At 36.1% G+C, this 18,508-nt stretch overlaps 1 protein-coding gene across 2 annotated transcripts in view; it reads right to left on the minus strand.

Annotated features, from left to right (window-relative positions):
- Nucleotides 1-1,919: 1,919 nt before the first annotated feature.
- The window catches only part of CLTC (clathrin heavy chain), a 64,636-nt gene continuing 48,047 nt past the window's right edge, over nt 1,920-18,508 (minus strand). Inside the window, exons 18-33 of one of the 2 annotated variants that reach the window (XM_019736320.3) lie at nt 15,927-16,049; nt 14,808-14,953; nt 14,400-14,583; nt 14,007-14,199; nt 13,395-13,552; nt 12,574-12,738; nt 12,341-12,448; nt 12,088-12,255; nt 11,816-11,965; nt 11,590-11,721; nt 11,362-11,472; nt 10,306-10,476; nt 9,698-9,919; nt 8,438-8,458; nt 4,736-4,811; nt 1,920-2,958 (exon numbers count right to left, since the gene is read on the minus strand). In XM_019736320.3, the coding sequence (XP_019591879.1) occupies nt 2,834-2,958; nt 4,736-4,811; nt 8,438-8,458; nt 9,698-9,919; nt 10,306-10,476; nt 11,362-11,472; nt 11,590-11,721; nt 11,816-11,965; nt 12,088-12,255; nt 12,341-12,448; nt 12,574-12,738; nt 13,395-13,552; nt 14,007-14,199; nt 14,400-14,583; nt 14,808-14,953; nt 15,927-16,049 (2,253 nt within the window). In that variant the 3' untranslated portion in view covers nt 1,920-2,833. The remainder of the gene's footprint in view (nt 2,959-4,735; nt 4,812-8,437; nt 8,459-9,697; nt 9,920-10,305; nt 10,477-11,361; nt 11,473-11,589; nt 11,722-11,815; nt 11,966-12,087; nt 12,256-12,340; nt 12,449-12,573; nt 12,739-13,394; nt 13,553-14,006; nt 14,200-14,399; nt 14,584-14,807; nt 14,954-15,926; nt 16,050-18,508) is intronic. The other variant, XM_019736322.3, reaches the window with a different exon arrangement.

Below are 18,508 nucleotides of genomic sequence, written 5' to 3' on the forward strand. Positions count from 1 at the left end.
ACTAACCCCAAGTATCTGAAAAGGCTATTAAAATACTTCTTCCTTTACTATTTACATATCTATATGAGGCCAGATTTTCTTCATATACTTCAACAAAAACAACATACCATTGAATGCAGAAGTGCATATGAGAAGCCAGCCATCTTAAGACAAACTCTGAAGAGACTGTTCAATAGTACAATGCCACTCTTATCACTAGACTTGTTTGGGGAAATATGGTTAATTCCTAATTGTTTATGTTAAGATGGAATGAGTTAGTTATATTTAAATGGATTAATAATTTTTAAAAATTGTTTTACCTAATACGGTAAATATTAATAGATACAACCCCACATAAACTAAAGGATCTTCAGTAATTTAAGAGTATGAAAGGATCCTGAGAAGAAGTTTGAGAACCCACTACTGTGAGAATATCTGCATGAGTAAATCAATTTACAGAACATTCCAGAAGCCCTACTTGGAGATCATCAGTCTCTTGCTATTGTACTAATGTCTATGTTGAAATGGTTGTCAACAAGCATCACAGATTTTTTTTGTTTCTGGTACAAAGGCTGTATTTGGATACTAGGGAGGAAGATCACTAAAAGCAAGTTTACATCCTGAAAAGCTTCCCATTAATGTCTCCCCTCTTCTCTCCTGTTTCAGTTACATTTAGGGTGCTAAGGACTCTTCGTACCCTAGTTTTCTGTTTTTAATTCCTTCTCCCAGACCATCATCCTATTCAGAGTAGTGTTAGGGAAGACCCACCCCCTTAAACTACAGTTTATTGCCCAGTCTTGAGCCAAGCATTTTGTGATTTAAACTCCTGCAAGTAATTCTGAAAAGTACTCATAGCATTAATATACACAGGAGAGAACAAGTTTGCTCAGGATTAGAACATAAGTCTTACACTACAGCACTTTGTCATTCTACTATAGACCATTATGGATGACTTAAGTGGCAACTCAGTCTCACAGGACGCCGCACATGAGGAACACAAGACTTTCTTGTTCTTTCAAAAAAAAATTCTTAAGTATGCTATAAGGAAATCTTTACTAAAGTATTTTAACCTGTTTCTATTAGGGAAGGGAAGAAAGAGAGAAGAATAATTCTGCTGATAAAAAACAGTTGATTCAAAGTACAGAAAGCTCCAGGAGAACAAATCTTGACTCTGAAAAGAATGAGCTCACAGGCACCATTACTAGTCTCCCTCTTGATTTTGATAATGATGAAGAGGGGGGACAGAGATCCAGCAAAAACAAATACAGTCAGGGCCTAAACAGCAAAATGTGTTCACTGTGACAAACCAAAAAAGGAAAAGGGATTTTCCAGGTAGTACTGTAATTTCCTATAGGAAAATAAAGGGGATGAAATTGAGGATGGGGGAAGAGCAGGGCTTCTAAGTTTTTAAAAACCTTTCTGTGTCAACACAAGGTAGGCAGCTCTCTAACTCTACTAAGGATTAATAGTGAAAGTAAGATTCTCAGCCATCCACCAGAAGAGTTGGATTCAGACACTACTTTAAAAAAAAAAAAAAAAAAAATCACCTTAAACTGTAATTTGGGGACCCTTACAATTTCATGGCGAGGAACAGCATGTTAACTACATGTTTATATTCTTTTATTTCAGTTAATAAAATTTAACAGTCATGATCTGTTCATTTTAGTGAAAAGCTGAGATAAAACCTAAAAGTGTCACTTGGTTCAAATGATGGAGACAGCTGAAATGCAGAACCTGACTGGTTCTTTCACCTACTGCATGTCCCTTATTAACTGCAGTTCTGCACGTGATGTATACAGTCCTTCCACACGTCCCAACACGGGTTCCGCTACCGCTCTCACACCTCCCTGTCCCCTCAGAACCCAACACGAAACTACCAAAACCATGGTTCTTTTGGTTTCAGTTTGAGAGGTATTTAATTAAAACTGCCATTCTACATGTTATTTCCACAGTCCAGTAATTTATTTTAAATTTGAGTAATTTCAAATTCCACAAACGAAACTGAAGAACAGCAATATTTTGTTTGAATTCTCTCTTCTGTACACTCAGTGATCTAAAACACCACAATATCCAACATACACAAACCTCAGGGAAGGGTTAGTAAATACACACAGATTGGAATCATGGTGCTCTTTGTTCCTGAATGGAATGGTCCCACAGAAAAAGCACAGGATACAGCACAACAGAAGGGCACCTGTTACATATGAAGTGAGCAAAAACACACTAGCATTTTCTATACGCGTAATGAGGAAACCTGCATAGGTCAGAGGGCCTTTTATGCTCGTTTAAAATTCAGGCAAGTTTTCTGTAATGCATTTTTCGAATAATTTGGAGAGCACTGCAGTCCAGTGTAGGCGATGCTGATTAGTGTCGTCTTCGTTGGCATTGACAGCCTCGCAGGGTCACATACCAATATATTCACCTTAGCTTTTCTTTGAATAAAGGAGATTTAAATGCATTTAGACAATACATATTGTAAGCTGTTTACATACACTAAATTCATGAGATTCAATATTAGAGTTTTTTTTCTTTAAACACTACAGAGTGCAAATCAGGTTCTTCACAATTGATTGAATATTAAGCAGTTTTTCAAAGAATCAGGGGGAAGAAAAAAAGCCCAAGTGAATAAAACATTGAAACTATTCCCCTTTGAAAATAACTTCTAAAATGATGCGGAATGTGAAATAAGCTTTTAACATAGGTGATCCAAGTTTATAGTTAGAAACAAAAAGTAGTCCTTCATGAAATAAAGGTTATAAGAATGTGTGCCTGTTTTCCTCTGTTACAAACTGAGAAGCGGGTAGAGACGATGTTTCAGTACGAAAATAGGCGACTACAGGATCAGCTTTCCATCTCACATGCTGTACCCAAAGCCAGGCTGTGGCTGCCCATAGGGTGGTGCAGTGTAACCATAGCCAAAAGGTGCCTGGGGAGGGACTGCAACACTGGGTCCTGCTGTCAGCATCAACTGGGGCTGACCTAAAGGTGGGAAACAAAAAGGAGCAAGGGCAGGGGGCAAGAGGGTGGTAAAAATGTTAGCGTTGTAGGACTATCACACTCCAATCCCCCCTACTCTAGCAGCACAATCACAATTTAGAATGAGTTTTGCGGGGGCACTTTAGGCTGTCACAATTTTGGCATGACAGTCACCCTAAGAAGGTTCTGCCTTAAAAGCCAACACACAGTGCAGGGCTGAGGGCCAGAACTGTCACAATAATTACGTTACTTCATACCTTTCAAAGCAATATGCACATGCGTGCTTGACATGATCAGGCAAGACATCTGCTAATAAGCCTATCACCACATGGTAGTCGCACATTAGATTTGGTGATTATACAGAATTAACACAGAAAACAATTTTTTAACACAACATGGTTTCAACACAACTGAGCGTTTAAAGTTAAATTTAAATGCATGTAAACAGTCATGAACCCTAACGCATTTTGAGCAAAGAATCCAGTACTTAGAGAGAGCAATAAAAAATAACAAAACATATTCAAATATACATTAGGTATGAAATCCACTAGAGCATACAACCTCTTTCAAATACTATGCTAACACTCTAATGACGTTTAAATAGTAGTTGACCACATACAGAAAACAACCTGTAGAGAACCTGGCTCATTTAGAGGGAGAAAACATAACACCTCTATCCAGCCACCACAAAAGTACTCTCCCACTAGAATGTAAACCTTGAACAAGATTTCTCCCAGACAAGTGACCTCATGTCTCTCCTTTTTGTGAATAGCAACCAAAATTGTCTTTAGTAAGCAAATTCTTTTTGCAAACCTGCAGTTTATTAAAAAAAAAAATCACTTCTAACCTTGTATTGACATTTTCTTAAAATTTCAACCCCATTGTCAACGGCCTACAAGGCCTGTCCTTGTAAACACCCCGAAGGCAAGCCAAATTCAGTAGGTGACCCCAAATTATTATACTCACTCTGTTTTTGTTCCTGTGTTTCCCATCTCACATACGTCAAACATCTTGTTCCCATGTCTAGAATCTACTTAAAGTTTATCTTCTCCAACTTTATCAAAACTATCTGGTCCACTAAATTTCTGAAGTCCTTTTTATTTATAATATAAAGGAGACAATGCCATAATAGATTTGTATATTATCATTTCCTTTAGCAGGATGAGATGCAATGGTCATAATTTTATGTCCTCCTCCAAAGAACACCTGGTCATACTGGTATAACCTATACCTTTCAAGTTCATTGTTGAAATGAATCTGTTCACCAAGAGTGAGATGGAAACGGGAAGTAGTTCAGACATGTAAGAAGGAACTGAATTACACCTTAAATATTCACTGAGAATTTCAATATCCTACGTCTCTGGAAAGTTCTCAAATGGAAACTCTATACAAGTTCTCTGTCCCAATTAGAATTTAAAGAGAGGATGTTCTCTTCATGTAAAACATACTAAAGAGAGCTCTGGCACTTCTGAAAATTGAACTCACTAATACTTCTTTCTCAGTAATTTAGGAATAATCAATCAGTGACCAGACCACAGGAAAATTTAGGTTATGATCATAAGTTTTTTGAGATTGTCTTTTCATTTAAGATTATCTTAGTGAATAATGTCAATGCCTGCCTTAAGATTGTTTGCAGGAAAAAAAAAATTACAGTATTATTTCTTAACTCATGGAGACTTTTTACACTTTAGCAGATTATCTTTCTATATTGAGGTAGAATTCCTACAGAATGAAACATCTGTCTACTGTATGCCTGTGAGGATAAAAAGAGACAGATTACCATAAACAATAGGTTGCGTCTCTGTAGCTTGTTCTTCTTCTTTTCTCAGTGATTCTGAAGCATCTAATTTGTCCACCTGGAGAAAAACAGGTAATGTTAATTAGCATCTCAAAAGTATTATAAACCTAGGTTTATGGCAGAAAGTGGAAAAGCCTTAGTATGTTAAATTTTGTCAAAATAAAACGGACTAGAAAGAACATTCTCAGGCCCCTCAAATTCAATGGCAATGTTCATACTTCAGTCAAGGTGATTTTTAGCACTGTCATTATAAACCCTCAGGAAGGAGGGATTTATAAATGCCATAAAAGCGCACACCAGGCTACAACTGGGCATGCTAGGATGCAGCCAGCCTGAGGGAGGGAGATAATGAGAAGGAACCACTTTTTCAAATGAAGACTAAACCCTATCAGAGATAGTAATAATGAACTCATGACCTGGCAAGACTTCCTCCCAAAAGGAAATGGTATTCAAAAAAGTAAAATGAGTCTAATGACTAGACAAGTACTTGTGCAGAATAAGCTACCTTTTGCCCAGTGTATACAGCTTCTGCTGATACTGGTTACAGGTGCGGACTGAAGTTTAAGACTCAAGTGGCTCCGTATCTGATCTTTTTATATAAAGACAGGCTGCATGATTTTATGCTCAATTTTCTAAGAAGTAATTAGGAATACATGATTTTGCCTCAACTTCTTCAAGGAAGAAATTTTTTGCTTTTAATTAAGCCAAAGAAGTAAATGGCTATTATATGCTAGCTACTCTAAATACAAGTGGATAGCATCAGACAGAAATAATACTGTAGAGGAGTCCAAATGTATTAGTGAAAGAAAGGAGCTGGAATACATAGGTCCTTCTACTAACTAGTTGTGTGACCTTGGCAAACCACTGCACTGACCCTCAAAAAATTTCCTGAGACGGGTGAATGAGATATCTGCAAAGTTCTTCCTAGGACTAGCATGACTTGTTTCTTTAATGATGTGAAGAATTAGGGAGAAGTGACATTGGGACACTAGGATTAGAGCATCTCCACTGTACAACTTCCATTTGCCTTTGAAACTATATTTGTCTTTTAAACTATATTTAAAAGTTGGTATCTCAACCAAAGCCTTATAATTGCACTACATAATACCTAAAGTAAAACTAAACTTCAAGTCTCGATGCTATTACTACTAGTGTTTTTCAAAGTCACAAATGTGCTGAGTGAGATGGGGGGCAGAGGGCAGGAAGGAAACTTTTACGAATGTTCCCTGCATGTTCTTCAAAAAGGCATAAAAGACATGCCAACTTCAATGAAAAAGCTATGAAGACTGGGTCCTAAAAAGGTTAAGGCTGCCCCTAGTTTCTATTTGAAACTATTCAAAATAGTGTGTTGGAGTCTTCAGATCAGCCATTCAGGTTATGACGGTATTTCGTATATGTTTTAGTTATTTAATATTAAATATCATAAGTATGGGTCTAATCCTAATTTGTAAGGGAACAAAATTTGAGAAAAGTAAACTGAAATAGACTCTAGACACCTTCAGGTAAAATGTCATTTTTCTACCTTAGGAATATGGGTTAATTTGCTTTTATATACTATTTTCCTATTTTATAACCTAAGTGTTCGTTCAGTTACCTCAGTATCAAATTAAAGACTGCTATGGAATATAAGTACCACAAGAAATACCCACTGTTTGGCATCCAAACTTATGAACAAAAATTATTATAGCTATATACTTTAAAGCACAGTCTGTGCCATCAAAGGTCAGATGGAGTTCTGCTAACCTAAACAGTATCCAAAAGTGAGCTAAAGAGGTTGTACAAAAAAATACATGGATGTGTATACGTTAATAACTTCTAAGAAGAAGAAAAATGAAAAACAAAAAATCCAACAACCACATAATACATTTCCAGACTTTCAAGGAAAAGAATCTAAAGTGAACACATGTTTAAAAAGTTAATGTCTGAGACAGATGTTGAAGACAGAAGTCCTACTACAGAAGTACATGTAAGACTTAGAAAAGCTAGCAATACACACGCCCAGGCATAGACATAGGCAGGCTGGGCACAAGGGGAAAAAAAACAAAAAATAAGAACTCTGAAGGAGTAGCATCAAGCTAAGCAAAAAATTTTGATTTGTCTGTATAAGGGGACAGCCTCTGGCACAGCAACATCCAATTTTTGTTTCCACTGACCCAATTTAGATTGCTCAGAAAAGAAAAGCAGAGAAGGCTTTTATGAACACAAGCTTTTGTTAAGAGCTGTAACAAAAGTTTCTGATCCTTGGGTTTAAAAAGAAAAATTACACGTAAGCACGTCACTGAGTTCAGTTCCATCTGCACTATTGAAAATTCACTATAATGTAAAAGGCTTTTCCACAAAGACTGCAATATGCTGCACAGGAAAAGTTAACATGCAGTCAGTTATTTTGGTGTATGTGTGCATGAAAAAAAGGCAAAAGTACTGAAGCAAGAAGTGAGATCTGAAGATGACTGTTGCTTTACAGGCTCTCAAGAAACACACACAGCCCACAGCAATGCTTTAAGAGTTTCAGAAATAGTATGATGTAATTGCAATGACTGTTGTACATGCTTGATTTAAAACAACGCATACCACTGCAGTTCATTTACCTGGTTTTCACACACACGCTTTCTAACTGCCTTGCTTACTAGCTGCTGAAGGGCCTCACACACAATGCATTTTACTCAGGTTCGCCCTAAGTTCCAATGGTGACTCCAGTTTGGTTCAACAGAATCCCAAGGCATTGTCCCCCACCCAAATTCTTTTAAATTTGTTCCAACTCTCCTTTACCTCCCCCCACCTCTTACCACAATTTGATACCAGACATACACTTGCAAGTTGGTTTCATTTATATTGGAATGGAGACAAGCCAATACAGGAAGCAGCAACCAAAAGGTGCCTAAATTTGACCTTGGACAAGCCAACAGATGAACAAGAGAGCAAATTTTAGGTAGCTTCAGAGGTGTGTCTTATTACAGAAAGTAGAAGTTAATATTGCTTCATTATATACAGAAATAATCCATGTTGCTTAGCAACAATTATAGCAAGCTCATGATTTAGCAACTCTCATGATTTAAAAAGTTTTGATTCCTCTTGAAAATGGACTAGCACCATAAGAACTGGACACCTGGAGAAACATGAGGAAAGTCTCTTCGGAAGCAGCTAGTATCTCTTGTATCTACTTTCAGCAAAAAATTAGTAAGAATCAAGAGATCAGAAACTGGATCACAGTCCTTCAATACCAAAAAAAAACCCAAAAAGCCTTTTAGGGCATGTATATACATATATAAATTCAACAACTGTCAGGCAAGCTCACAAAATAAAACCAGAGGCTGTTTAAATTTATTTAGAGTATTAAGAAAATCCTATTACAGTCCAGATACCCTGACAGGGAAATTTCCTGAAACTTTGGAATATGGAAACTCACCATGCTCGGTTTTTAGTAATATATTTAAGAGACTGTGAACCAACTACTGATTAGCCTCCTGCCCTTCCTAAAGCCTATTAGCCGATTAGTAGCAAACATCTACTAACGTCCTACAGCTCTATTATAGTTATGTTTCAAGGGACTTGCAGAGGCTTTAGTGAAAATTTATTGGGGGGAAAAAGCAGCAGCAGCAGTGTAGAAAAGGAAGGAAAAAAAATCATGCAAATTCCTTAGACTTAGTCCTCCAGACTTAAAGATGGAAAAGAATCAACTTTCACCTTTTCCTTTATTGCATCAACCTGCAAAGGAATTCAGAAGGTGCAGCTTAGAAAAAAATCAAATTCCATATTGAGCATAAAAAGGTAGAATCAGCAACAAAGGTTTAGGGGAGAAACATCTAACCACTAAAAAAGGTATGAGAAAAGTGAAAATAAAGGGCATACTGGAAGCAAAATTTAGAATATATATGTATTTTTTTTAACTTCAGAGCTTATCGCAGAAGAATTTATGCTAGTCAGTGTGAAAGAAAGCAGCTTAAATGCTAGTAAAATTTATAGCACTTCGGTTAACAGCAGCTTAGAGCCAGGTCTCAAGTTGGCATTATGCATAAGAAAAGAAGCTATCTCATCTATGGCTAAGATAAGGCAACTGTTTTTTCTCTTACACTGAACTTCAAGCAGTTTATACACAGAAAGTGTTAATTCTTAAATTAACTGGACACAATGGTATCTAATTGAATGGTAGCCGAAGCAAATACTCCATATATGGGGGGTTGTTAGCGGTGTGCTATTTTACCCCCTTTAAATAGGCATGCTGAAGAGATCAGATGTGAAACTGATTTTAATAAGCATGTTTCGCTTTCATAAAATGGGTCCTTTAGGACCATTTTAAAACATTCTACAGCAAGAAAACTAGTAACTGTTGAAAACAGGGTGAAAAATATTCTAATATCATAAAGGGACACTAAGATGAATAAGTGAATTTTATATGATTACACTCCCAGGTTATTTAATGTACTTTTAGGAAATGTGTTAATTGTTAACCTCCTATTGTATTTTTAAATTAGGGGTAAAACTATCAAAATATTGAGAAGATTAACAGGATATTAAGAATACAGATGTAGCTTCCCCAGGGGAAATATATACATATTACAGTCAAGAACCAACCAAATAAAGGGAATCTACACTACTAAGTTATGGACATCTGAGTTAAAAGAACTAATTTGAGGAAGACATTAGTTTGAAAAAAAAAAAAAATGTATCAAATGTTTAAAAAAAACCAAACATACAATATAGAAGTAATACTATTCATCCCCAGAAATACACTGAGGATAAACATTCTGACAAGTCATGTTTTAATTCCCTTTCCCATGCAATGTCATTTGTCAGATATTTAAAATTTATGGAGAACAGGAATATTTTATGATCAACTAAATGACTCACTTCTAGAGAAAAAACACTTGAAAAAGTAAGTCTGCACATGGAGTTTTACATATGCTCAAGATAATTAGTTCTAAATAGATCCAGAGGTGTCATTACCTTTGTCAAGTATTCCTTCATAACCTGGATGAAATAGGGCATGGCAAAATCCATGATATTGTGCCTCCAGGCAGTTTCCAGGACAACATCTGGCCTTAAAAGATCATAACAGGTAAAGAGACAAGCTCCAAAGCACTCTCTTTTTTCTTCCTGCAAAAACCACTGTAGGAGTTCTTCAGCCAACTCAGTATCTTTAGATTCAGAGGCGTACTGCATAGCATCCTAGTCAAAGGAAAGGATGAAGGTCAAACATTAAACTCAAATATACCAAACTGGTAAACCAAGTAATTCAATGGGGGAAAAAACCCTTCCAGTTATATCATTTAAATTAAAGATTTGTTGAAAGAAAAGGTCAGCGTAAAGCATTCTTTTGCTTTTTTTTAAAAAAAGAACAACAGAGAGAGGTTTGACATAAACATAAGATAGCTCCCTAGAATCAAGAACTTGACTTAACTGCCATCTCCTCAAATGGGGGCTTAAAAGCAATTCTCATATTCACAAAATTAATACTTTTATAGACTATAATCACTTGTAATATACCATTTCAGGGTTAGCACAAATCATCTATTACTTGGTTTAACAGCCCTGCCCCCACCAACTTTATCCACCTTGTACAGGCTATCCTTCTTGCACAGCTCAACACTCTGTTTCCAGCGATTGTTGCCTTTGAAGAGATAAGCAGCAATTCTTCTGAACTCGATGAGTTCATGTTTTTCCAAACGCTGAGCAAGCGAGATATTGTCAAAGTTGTCATAGGCATCTATTGATGTCCGCAGAGCCTTAAAAAAATAATAAAACAAAGCCATCCAAATGCCAACTCAGTATTTCATTTTAGTTTAAAGTCTATGTTCTACCATTCTCGATCAATAAGCCGTTACTGTACACAACTAATTGTACATGACTTGATCATTATAATATGACAGCCTAGATTCAAGCATCAAACCACAAAGTTGTAATGTGAATAAGTATCAAGGTTCTTCAATCTAATTTTATAACAAATAAATTCCTCAAAGGTACTATAAAATCTCTAATGGCATAATTTTCTCCAAGGTTTTCCGTATCAAGGACTAACCTGACTGGTTATGAAATTGGGAGGATTTGTAATTTGGAGGGTAAGAAGTGTAATTTGGAGGGTAAGATTTAAACTCCTGACACAACTCAACATGATATTTAGTCATACAGATGGGCATGGCATCTGAGCCTAAAAGAAAATGGTGTTGAGAGAAAGAAAAAAGGCAACTAGCTGAACCTTATTTCTAATTAATTTTGTTTCTGTGCAATCCTTCACAAGGTAAAGTTTACTAAAAGATACTAATATGGTATTGGGCAAGAAAAGCAGTGAAAAAATACAGTTAATACTGAAGAACTTTTATGGACTACTTAAGAAATCAAAGACTTTCAACACTACCTAAAATCTAGATTTACGGATGAAGTAACCTAAAGCAAGTCAAGATCTAAGCAAAATTCTGCAAACTTGGCATTTAATTAGAAAGCAGGTTTATTAATCTTGAAAACCTCACTAAATTTAGACCCTCGGCACATAAGTACCTACTGTTTGTAATCCTGAGGTATAATAGGCTTTTTTTTACTGTAAAACATACCAACTTCACAACCCAGTCATAACTTGAGTTTTGAGAATAGATGCAAGAACCAAAAGGTTTTACCTGATAGTCTTCTTCTGTAATAAAGAGGTTGTTCAGTGACTCGTTCACAGATTTGTTGTTGTGGTTCTGAACTGAACGCAAGTATGGTTTCACCAGTGGTAGCTGTTTAACCTTTAAAATAAAGAGTTTGTTACAAATATAGCACATTGTTCAAGTTCCATGGACAAAAGCAATCCAAGTGTGTTTTAGATCCTTGTCATAAAGTTCTGAAGTTTTAAAAATGATTACCTTGCTGAAATAATTGACTGCACGAGTATGATCCAACCGTGGAGACAGCACCATCAGCAAATCATTTAACAACAGAGGCTTGAATTCTAAGTAGAACTGTATTGCTCTGTAGTATAGTTCCACATTGGCAACCTAAAATGGGAAAAAGCATATGTAAGTCAGTCACAGTTATTTCCTAATGAGCTTACTCCTTCTGAAGTCTTTGTCTTCTGAAAAAGGTACACACCTTGGTAATGATATCTTTGAACTGCCCTTCTTTCCATGCATCAGTTGGATGATTCATCATGGTAATTATGGCATTATCATATTCTTCATACTTGTCATACAAAAATACCAATTCTGCCCAAAGATGAGCTTGTTCTGCAGCTCTTAGCACCTGAGTAAGACATATTTGATTGCTTTAAATATGAGTCTCTAATTCTAGCTAATAGCCTAAAAAGAGATATTTTAAAGTAGTTTCAGCTTCAGAATTGCTTCACAATGTTAAAGGTTGGTTACCTTAGGAATATTCACTCTGGACCAGAAAAGCTCCAGATGCTCCCGCATTTTCTGTGGCTTAAATTTAGAATATAGAATGGCTAATTCAGTAAACATCCCCATATGAGCTCGCTCAAGTCCCAGTGCTGCTTCCAACATGGTTATCAGTTCTTCAAAATAGCCACGATCCTAAATAAAGGAAATATTAAATAAGATAAGAACATCCATGGCATACGTAAGATCTCAGTTAATAGAAAAGATTCCTGTTCATTACCTGATAGTAGTTGATAAGTTCCTCCAACTCGTCTGCATGTACTACAATATGAAGTCCACACATCTGAGCAAGACGGAATTCTTTCCCATCTACACAGGCAAAGCAGACCTACAAATAAAAGTTTCAATTACGTGAACTCAAATGTAAACATAGCTGGTTAATTCAATCAATCAGTTTAAAGAGCATTTTTAAAGAGCATCTCAGTTCTTCATTTAAACGGGTATTGAGATTACCTCTTTCCATGTTCGAGTGCTGTTAGCCTTCCTAGCTCCATCAACAGCTGCCTGATATTCACCCAGGTGAACCAGGGTAGATGCCAAGCGTCCAAAATTGGAAACATTATTGTATAACAACTTAGCAGCATCATACATTTTTTCATCGTAACAACGGTCACCAACCTGAAAAAAAGACAATTCAGTCTAGGTAAGCCTAAACTCAACGAGAAATAATACTTTTCATGTAAAAGTTTTTTTTTCCTGGCCGGCCCGGTGGCTCAGGCGGTTGGAGCTCCGTGCTCCTAACTCCGAAGGCTGCCGGTTCGATTCCCACATGGGCCGGTGGGCTCTCAACCACAAGGTTGCCAGTTCAATTCCTCGAGTCCCGCAAGGGATGGTGGGCTCTGCCCCCTGCAACTAAGATTGAACACGGCACCTTGAGCTGAGCTGCCACTGAGCTCCCGGATGGCTCAGTTGGTTGGAGTGTGTCCTCTCAACCACAAGGTTGCCGGTTCAACTCCCGCAAGGGATGGTGGGCTGCGCCCCCTGCAACTAGCAACGGCAGCTGGACCTGGAGCTGAGCTGCGCCCTCCACAACTAAGACAGAACAACAACTTGAATCTGAACAGAACCCTCCACAACTAAGATTGAAGGGACAACAACTTGACTTGAAGAAAAAGTCCTGTTCCCCTTCCCCAATAAAATCTTTTTTTAAAAAAAAAAAAAAGTTTTTTTTCCTTAGAAATCTTTGGCTGTGATCTGTTGATCCTACTAAACAAATAAAATTACTCAACTATTCATTTTTCAGCTCTGCCAAAATTTCTGAACAGGAAACTTACTTGTTGGATATGAGCATTATTTGGCCCATTGATGAATTCTTCTAACTCTGCAAGGCGGTTTGTTTTAGCCAGTGCAAATATCAATTCTGTCTCCACATAGGACTCACGAGCCTTCTTACGCGCCATCTGCAAGTACTTCACCAGTTCTTCCCAGTTTCCTAGGTATGAAAAAAGAAAAAAATTAATCCTAACACTAACATTTAACTTTTCACCCAAGTAAATGAGAATTGCTATTAATTTCCTTTTCAAGGAAACATTATAGACAATAACACATGTAATCAGTGAAATACATCTACAATAGCAAAACTATTACGCTTCTGTATTATTACCACAAAGAACAGCTGAATTCCCCCTTTAAATTGTAAGATTAGAACTTGATCAGGATTTTATGAGCCTTCAAAACAGAAAATTAATCGTCTCCATGGACCTTTGTAAGTTCACAAAATGTAGCCTCTCTTTATCTGGACTAAGATGGAGAGCTAAACGTTTTCACAAGTAACACTACAGTATCTAACTCCTACATAATTCAGAATATACAAACATCTTAATGCTTAGCTTAACCATAGCTTAAGTACATTTTCTGATGTCACAAACACCTAAAAGAAGTCATACCACTAGTATTGGCAGCCTGAACAACTTCCATGTAGGACGAAGGATCATCTGCTTTGATGTAAGAATCAATGGCTTCTTTCACCATTCCTTTCTGCAACTGGGCTTTCGCAAGTTGACTCCAGACTGCAGGTTCATTGCAGCGTTCAGCAAACTCATATGCCCGATCCAAATTTCCAATATGTTCAATTAAGACCTACACAACCAATTTTTGAATTAGTGTTACAGTAAAATGAATCTTAATACATGGCAATTACAATTAAGCAGTCAGGATTTTATTGTTCTCACTGCCACCACAATCAGGTATGCCTACCTTCATAGGAAAGTGCATATATGGAATGCAGAGAAGTCATTACATTTAGTAAATCAAGTTGGGTAGTCTAAGGGCTTATTCACCTGCACTGCTGAAGTGTTAACATCAAATTTCCGGAAAATGGCAAATGCTTCCTCAAACAGCTCGTTGCTGATGGCAATGTTGGCAATATCTGGGGCATCATAATTATCCAGACGGTTAATATATTCCATAACACGGGTACGGTCAGCCTTGATTGCAGTGAGGATGAGGAGGTTCTGCAGATTCCTTTAAGAAAAAAGATTTGAATGCAACATTTTAAAAGCTCACAAGTCATAAAGGATCAACACTGCAGCTATAAACAGTTTTTTTGTCTCAAGAGGTAGGGTGAGAAGAGGAGGGTAGTAGAAGACAACGTTCTCCAATCTTGGTGTCTTTGTTCCTTCCCGAAACTGAAAGGCCACAATTAAAGATTGAATATAAATAGCCAATGGACCTCTCTCATAGCATACCTGTGTTCACTGAATACAGAGTTATCAAGGACAATTTTCTCCAGCAGTTCAATGAGTTCATTAGGAAGGTCTGCAGTCATAAAAGCCTTGACAGTCACTGACACTTCCTCAGGGTCCTGAGTCTCAGACAAGGCAGTTTGTACAACCTAGAGAGGGTATATAGCCAATAAATACTAAGAATCAAGGTGATTTTGAAGATATCTATTAAGTTGGCCTTTCAGTAGAAATAGGTAGAAAAGAATGGAGGAAAATATCTTTAAATTTACCAGTCAAAGGTCTTTGTACACAAATTCATGTATACCCATATCACGTATACTTCCATTCTCTTGAAAAATTTTCCTAATTACGTAATTTCTATCCTTTCCCTGATTAAAACATTATTCATAATAACTATTCCCCAGTATCACTTTAATAGCCATATAGCAGTGGCATTCTATACTCAGTAATTCCTCCCTTTTTGGCTATTTGTATGGTTCACAGGTGTTGCAATATTTTTTCCAGGAAGCTCTGTATCTACTTGAAAATTTTCCTTAGAAATGCTTAGAAGAGGAACAAAAAATTAACAGCTTTTAATTTATTCTCTTCCATATTTATACTTCTATAAGAATTTAATAATCATTATAACTTCCAATTTTTAGGGTTTTAAAAAATATTTCAATTTTATATAGTTATAAGCCCCCATCTCTTTTGCAGTTTTCTGCTTACTAGGGAGATTTAATATTGACCCATTTGGTCTTTTGTATTTTCTGTTATCAATTCTTATCCTTGGCTAACTTATCACTATCTTGAATATTTCCAATCAATTTTAGAATTTCTCAGGTATTAGTAATAGCAATTCTTACTCATTCAATGTTTAGCTTGCTGTTTTCTTTTTGAACTATGATGATTAGAGTTTTACACAATTAAATAATCTTTTTTGGGATGTATTTCCTTATGGAAGATGTATTTTATTTTTGTTAACATTTATGATATTGTCTTATAATTAATTTTTTTTATTTTTCTACTTTTTACTACTTTCTTTCAGTTAAATATGACACATTTGAGTATATTTGGGTATATGAGGGGAAAGGTTTTATCATAGTTAAAAAGATGAGCCTGAAACACATTTGTCAATTTTACCTGGTCAATTAGTGGTCTCCTGTAAGGATTGCTTTCCAGCAGCACACTACCCCACAATTCTGGATCCTTTCGGCGCACCAGGTAGCGGGAAAGACTTTTGAAGAGGGAATTCTCATTACAAACCTATACGAGATATTAAAGATTATTTTCAAGGTAAGAAGTGAAGACTTTTTATAACTGACTTTACTTTTAAAGGTTATTTCCTATCATTTAAACCATGTTTGTTTTATAGGGAAAAAAACCCACTATTTTTACATATAATCTTGAATAAGTCACAACCAAGCTTTTTTTTTTTAAAATTAAAATTCAATCAACAGAAAAAACATAGTTATTAATTTCTGGAGTCCTTTAAAAAGCATCCCAAGTATAGATGTTGGATCTATACTTATATTTGTATACATGTATATGAAAGGATGTATGTACATATATGCATATATTTCTGACCACTGAATGATCCTTAAAGCAAATATACCTAATAGCCCAGATCTGCATTTTTAATGGCATTCCCCTGGAAAAATGGTGTATTCCAGGGCTAGGAGAGTACGAGAGCATGGTGTAACTTGCTATGCCAAAAAATAAAGAAGTGCTCAAAGAATGAGGAGACCATGATACAAAAGCCCTAGGAAACAGGCTGAAGGGGTTTCTATTAGCCAAAACAGAATTGAAGTACCAAAACAGTGGTGTATTATAACCTATTGAATAAAACAGAAATTCATGAGTACATGAATACACGAGTACTGACTGATAAATGCAGAGAAAGTGCTGGAGTTGGAAAAATTGTCATTTTGCAATAGACACATGAAGAATGGTTCAAGAAATATCAATAGATTCTAAATTGGTGAAGGAAGGGAGACATGGGGACAGGGTATATGCATGGTTTTAAGTGTCTCCTTGCAGACTATTTAATATCTGCAAGGGAAAATACAATAATTACACAGTAAAGAAATTGACAACTTGATAAAAAGTACCTCCACAAATGAGGGACAAAAGAATGTCAGGTGCCTCTGCATATAACAGCATGAGAAAGACAAATCACTTAAGCAATATTCTGGATAGAAATGTACAATCTAAATCTAATCAGGAGGCACTATCAGAGAAACTCAAAGTGAACACCACTCTCTTTTTTAAAAAAAGAGACTTTTCATTTATCTGAAATATACAGAATAGGTAAATCCATAGAGACAGAAGGAGCTCAGTTGTCAGGGGCTAGGAAGAAGGGAAAACGTGACACAACTGCTTAATGAGTACCTGGTTTCCTTATGAGGTGATGAAAACTTCAAACTAGATAGATGTGGAGATTACACAACATTGTGAATGTACTGTAACTGAATTGTTCACTTTCAAGTGGTTCACGATATGTGAATTCCACAGCAATAAAAAGTTACAAATAGAAAAAAAAGACTTTTTACAAAGACAAAGAAAGGCTGAAGAACTGTTTCACATTAAAAGATACTAAAGAGATATGACAACTATATGCAATATGTAATCCTAGACTGGAGGGAAAAATTGCTAGTCAACTGACAAAATTGGAATAAAATAAATTTTAAGAAATATTCCATCAGTGTCAAACTGACTGATATTGGTACCTATAATGCCCTTATGAAAGAGAATACACATCTTTATTGCTAGGAAATACACATTGAAGAGGCCATGATATATGACATTTCTCATGTTTTAAAAAATGTATGCATGGTGTGCACATACACGCATGAGATAGCATACAGAAACACAAGTGAAAAAACTAGTGGGGTTAAAATGTTAATAAGTGAATACAGATTTGATCTACTATTTTGGACATTTTAAGATCAAAACTATTGGCAAATAAATTTTTTTAAAAAATCGTATGTCTTCCGCAGAGAAATCCAAACAAGATGAATCCAAAGAGGACCACACCAAGACACGTCATAATTAAAATGCCAAAGTTCAAACACAAAGAGAAAATCCTAAAAGCAGCAAAAGAAAAGCAGTTAGTTACTTAAAGGGACCTCCCATAAGATTGTCAGCTGATTTCTCAACAGAAATTTTACAGCCCAGAAGGGATTGGCACAAAATATTAAAAGCGATGAAAAACAAGGATCTACAACCAAGGGTATTCTACCCAGCAAGGCTATCATTTACACTCAAAGGAAAGATAAAAGAGCTTCCCAGACATGAAAAATCTAAAGGAGTCATCACCACCAAATTAGTATTATAAGAAATGTTAGAGGGGCTTCTTTAGGACAAAACAAAGAGAAAGAAAATAAAAAGTATGAGTAACAAAACGGTAATAACTACATATCTATCAACAACTACATTAAATGTAAATAGATTAAATGCTCCAATCAAAAGACACAGTGGCTGAATGGGTAAGAAAATAAGACCCTTAAATATGCTACCTACAAGAGACTCACCTCAGATTGAAAGACACATACAGACTGAAAGTAAAGGGATGGAAAATGGAAATTTTCATAAAAATAGAAGAAAGAAAAAAAAAGCTGGGGTAGCAATACTTACACTAGACAAAAATAGATTTCAAAACAAAAGCTGTAACAAGAGACAAAGGAGGACCCAGTAATCCCACTTCTGGGGATTCATCTGAAGAA

Source organism: Rhinolophus sinicus, chromosome 12, assembly GCF_057876585.1.
Source record: "Rhinolophus sinicus isolate RSI-liver-muscle chromosome 12, RSI-T2T, whole genome shotgun sequence".
NCBI lineage: Eukaryota > Metazoa > Chordata > Mammalia > Chiroptera > Rhinolophidae > Rhinolophus > Rhinolophus sinicus.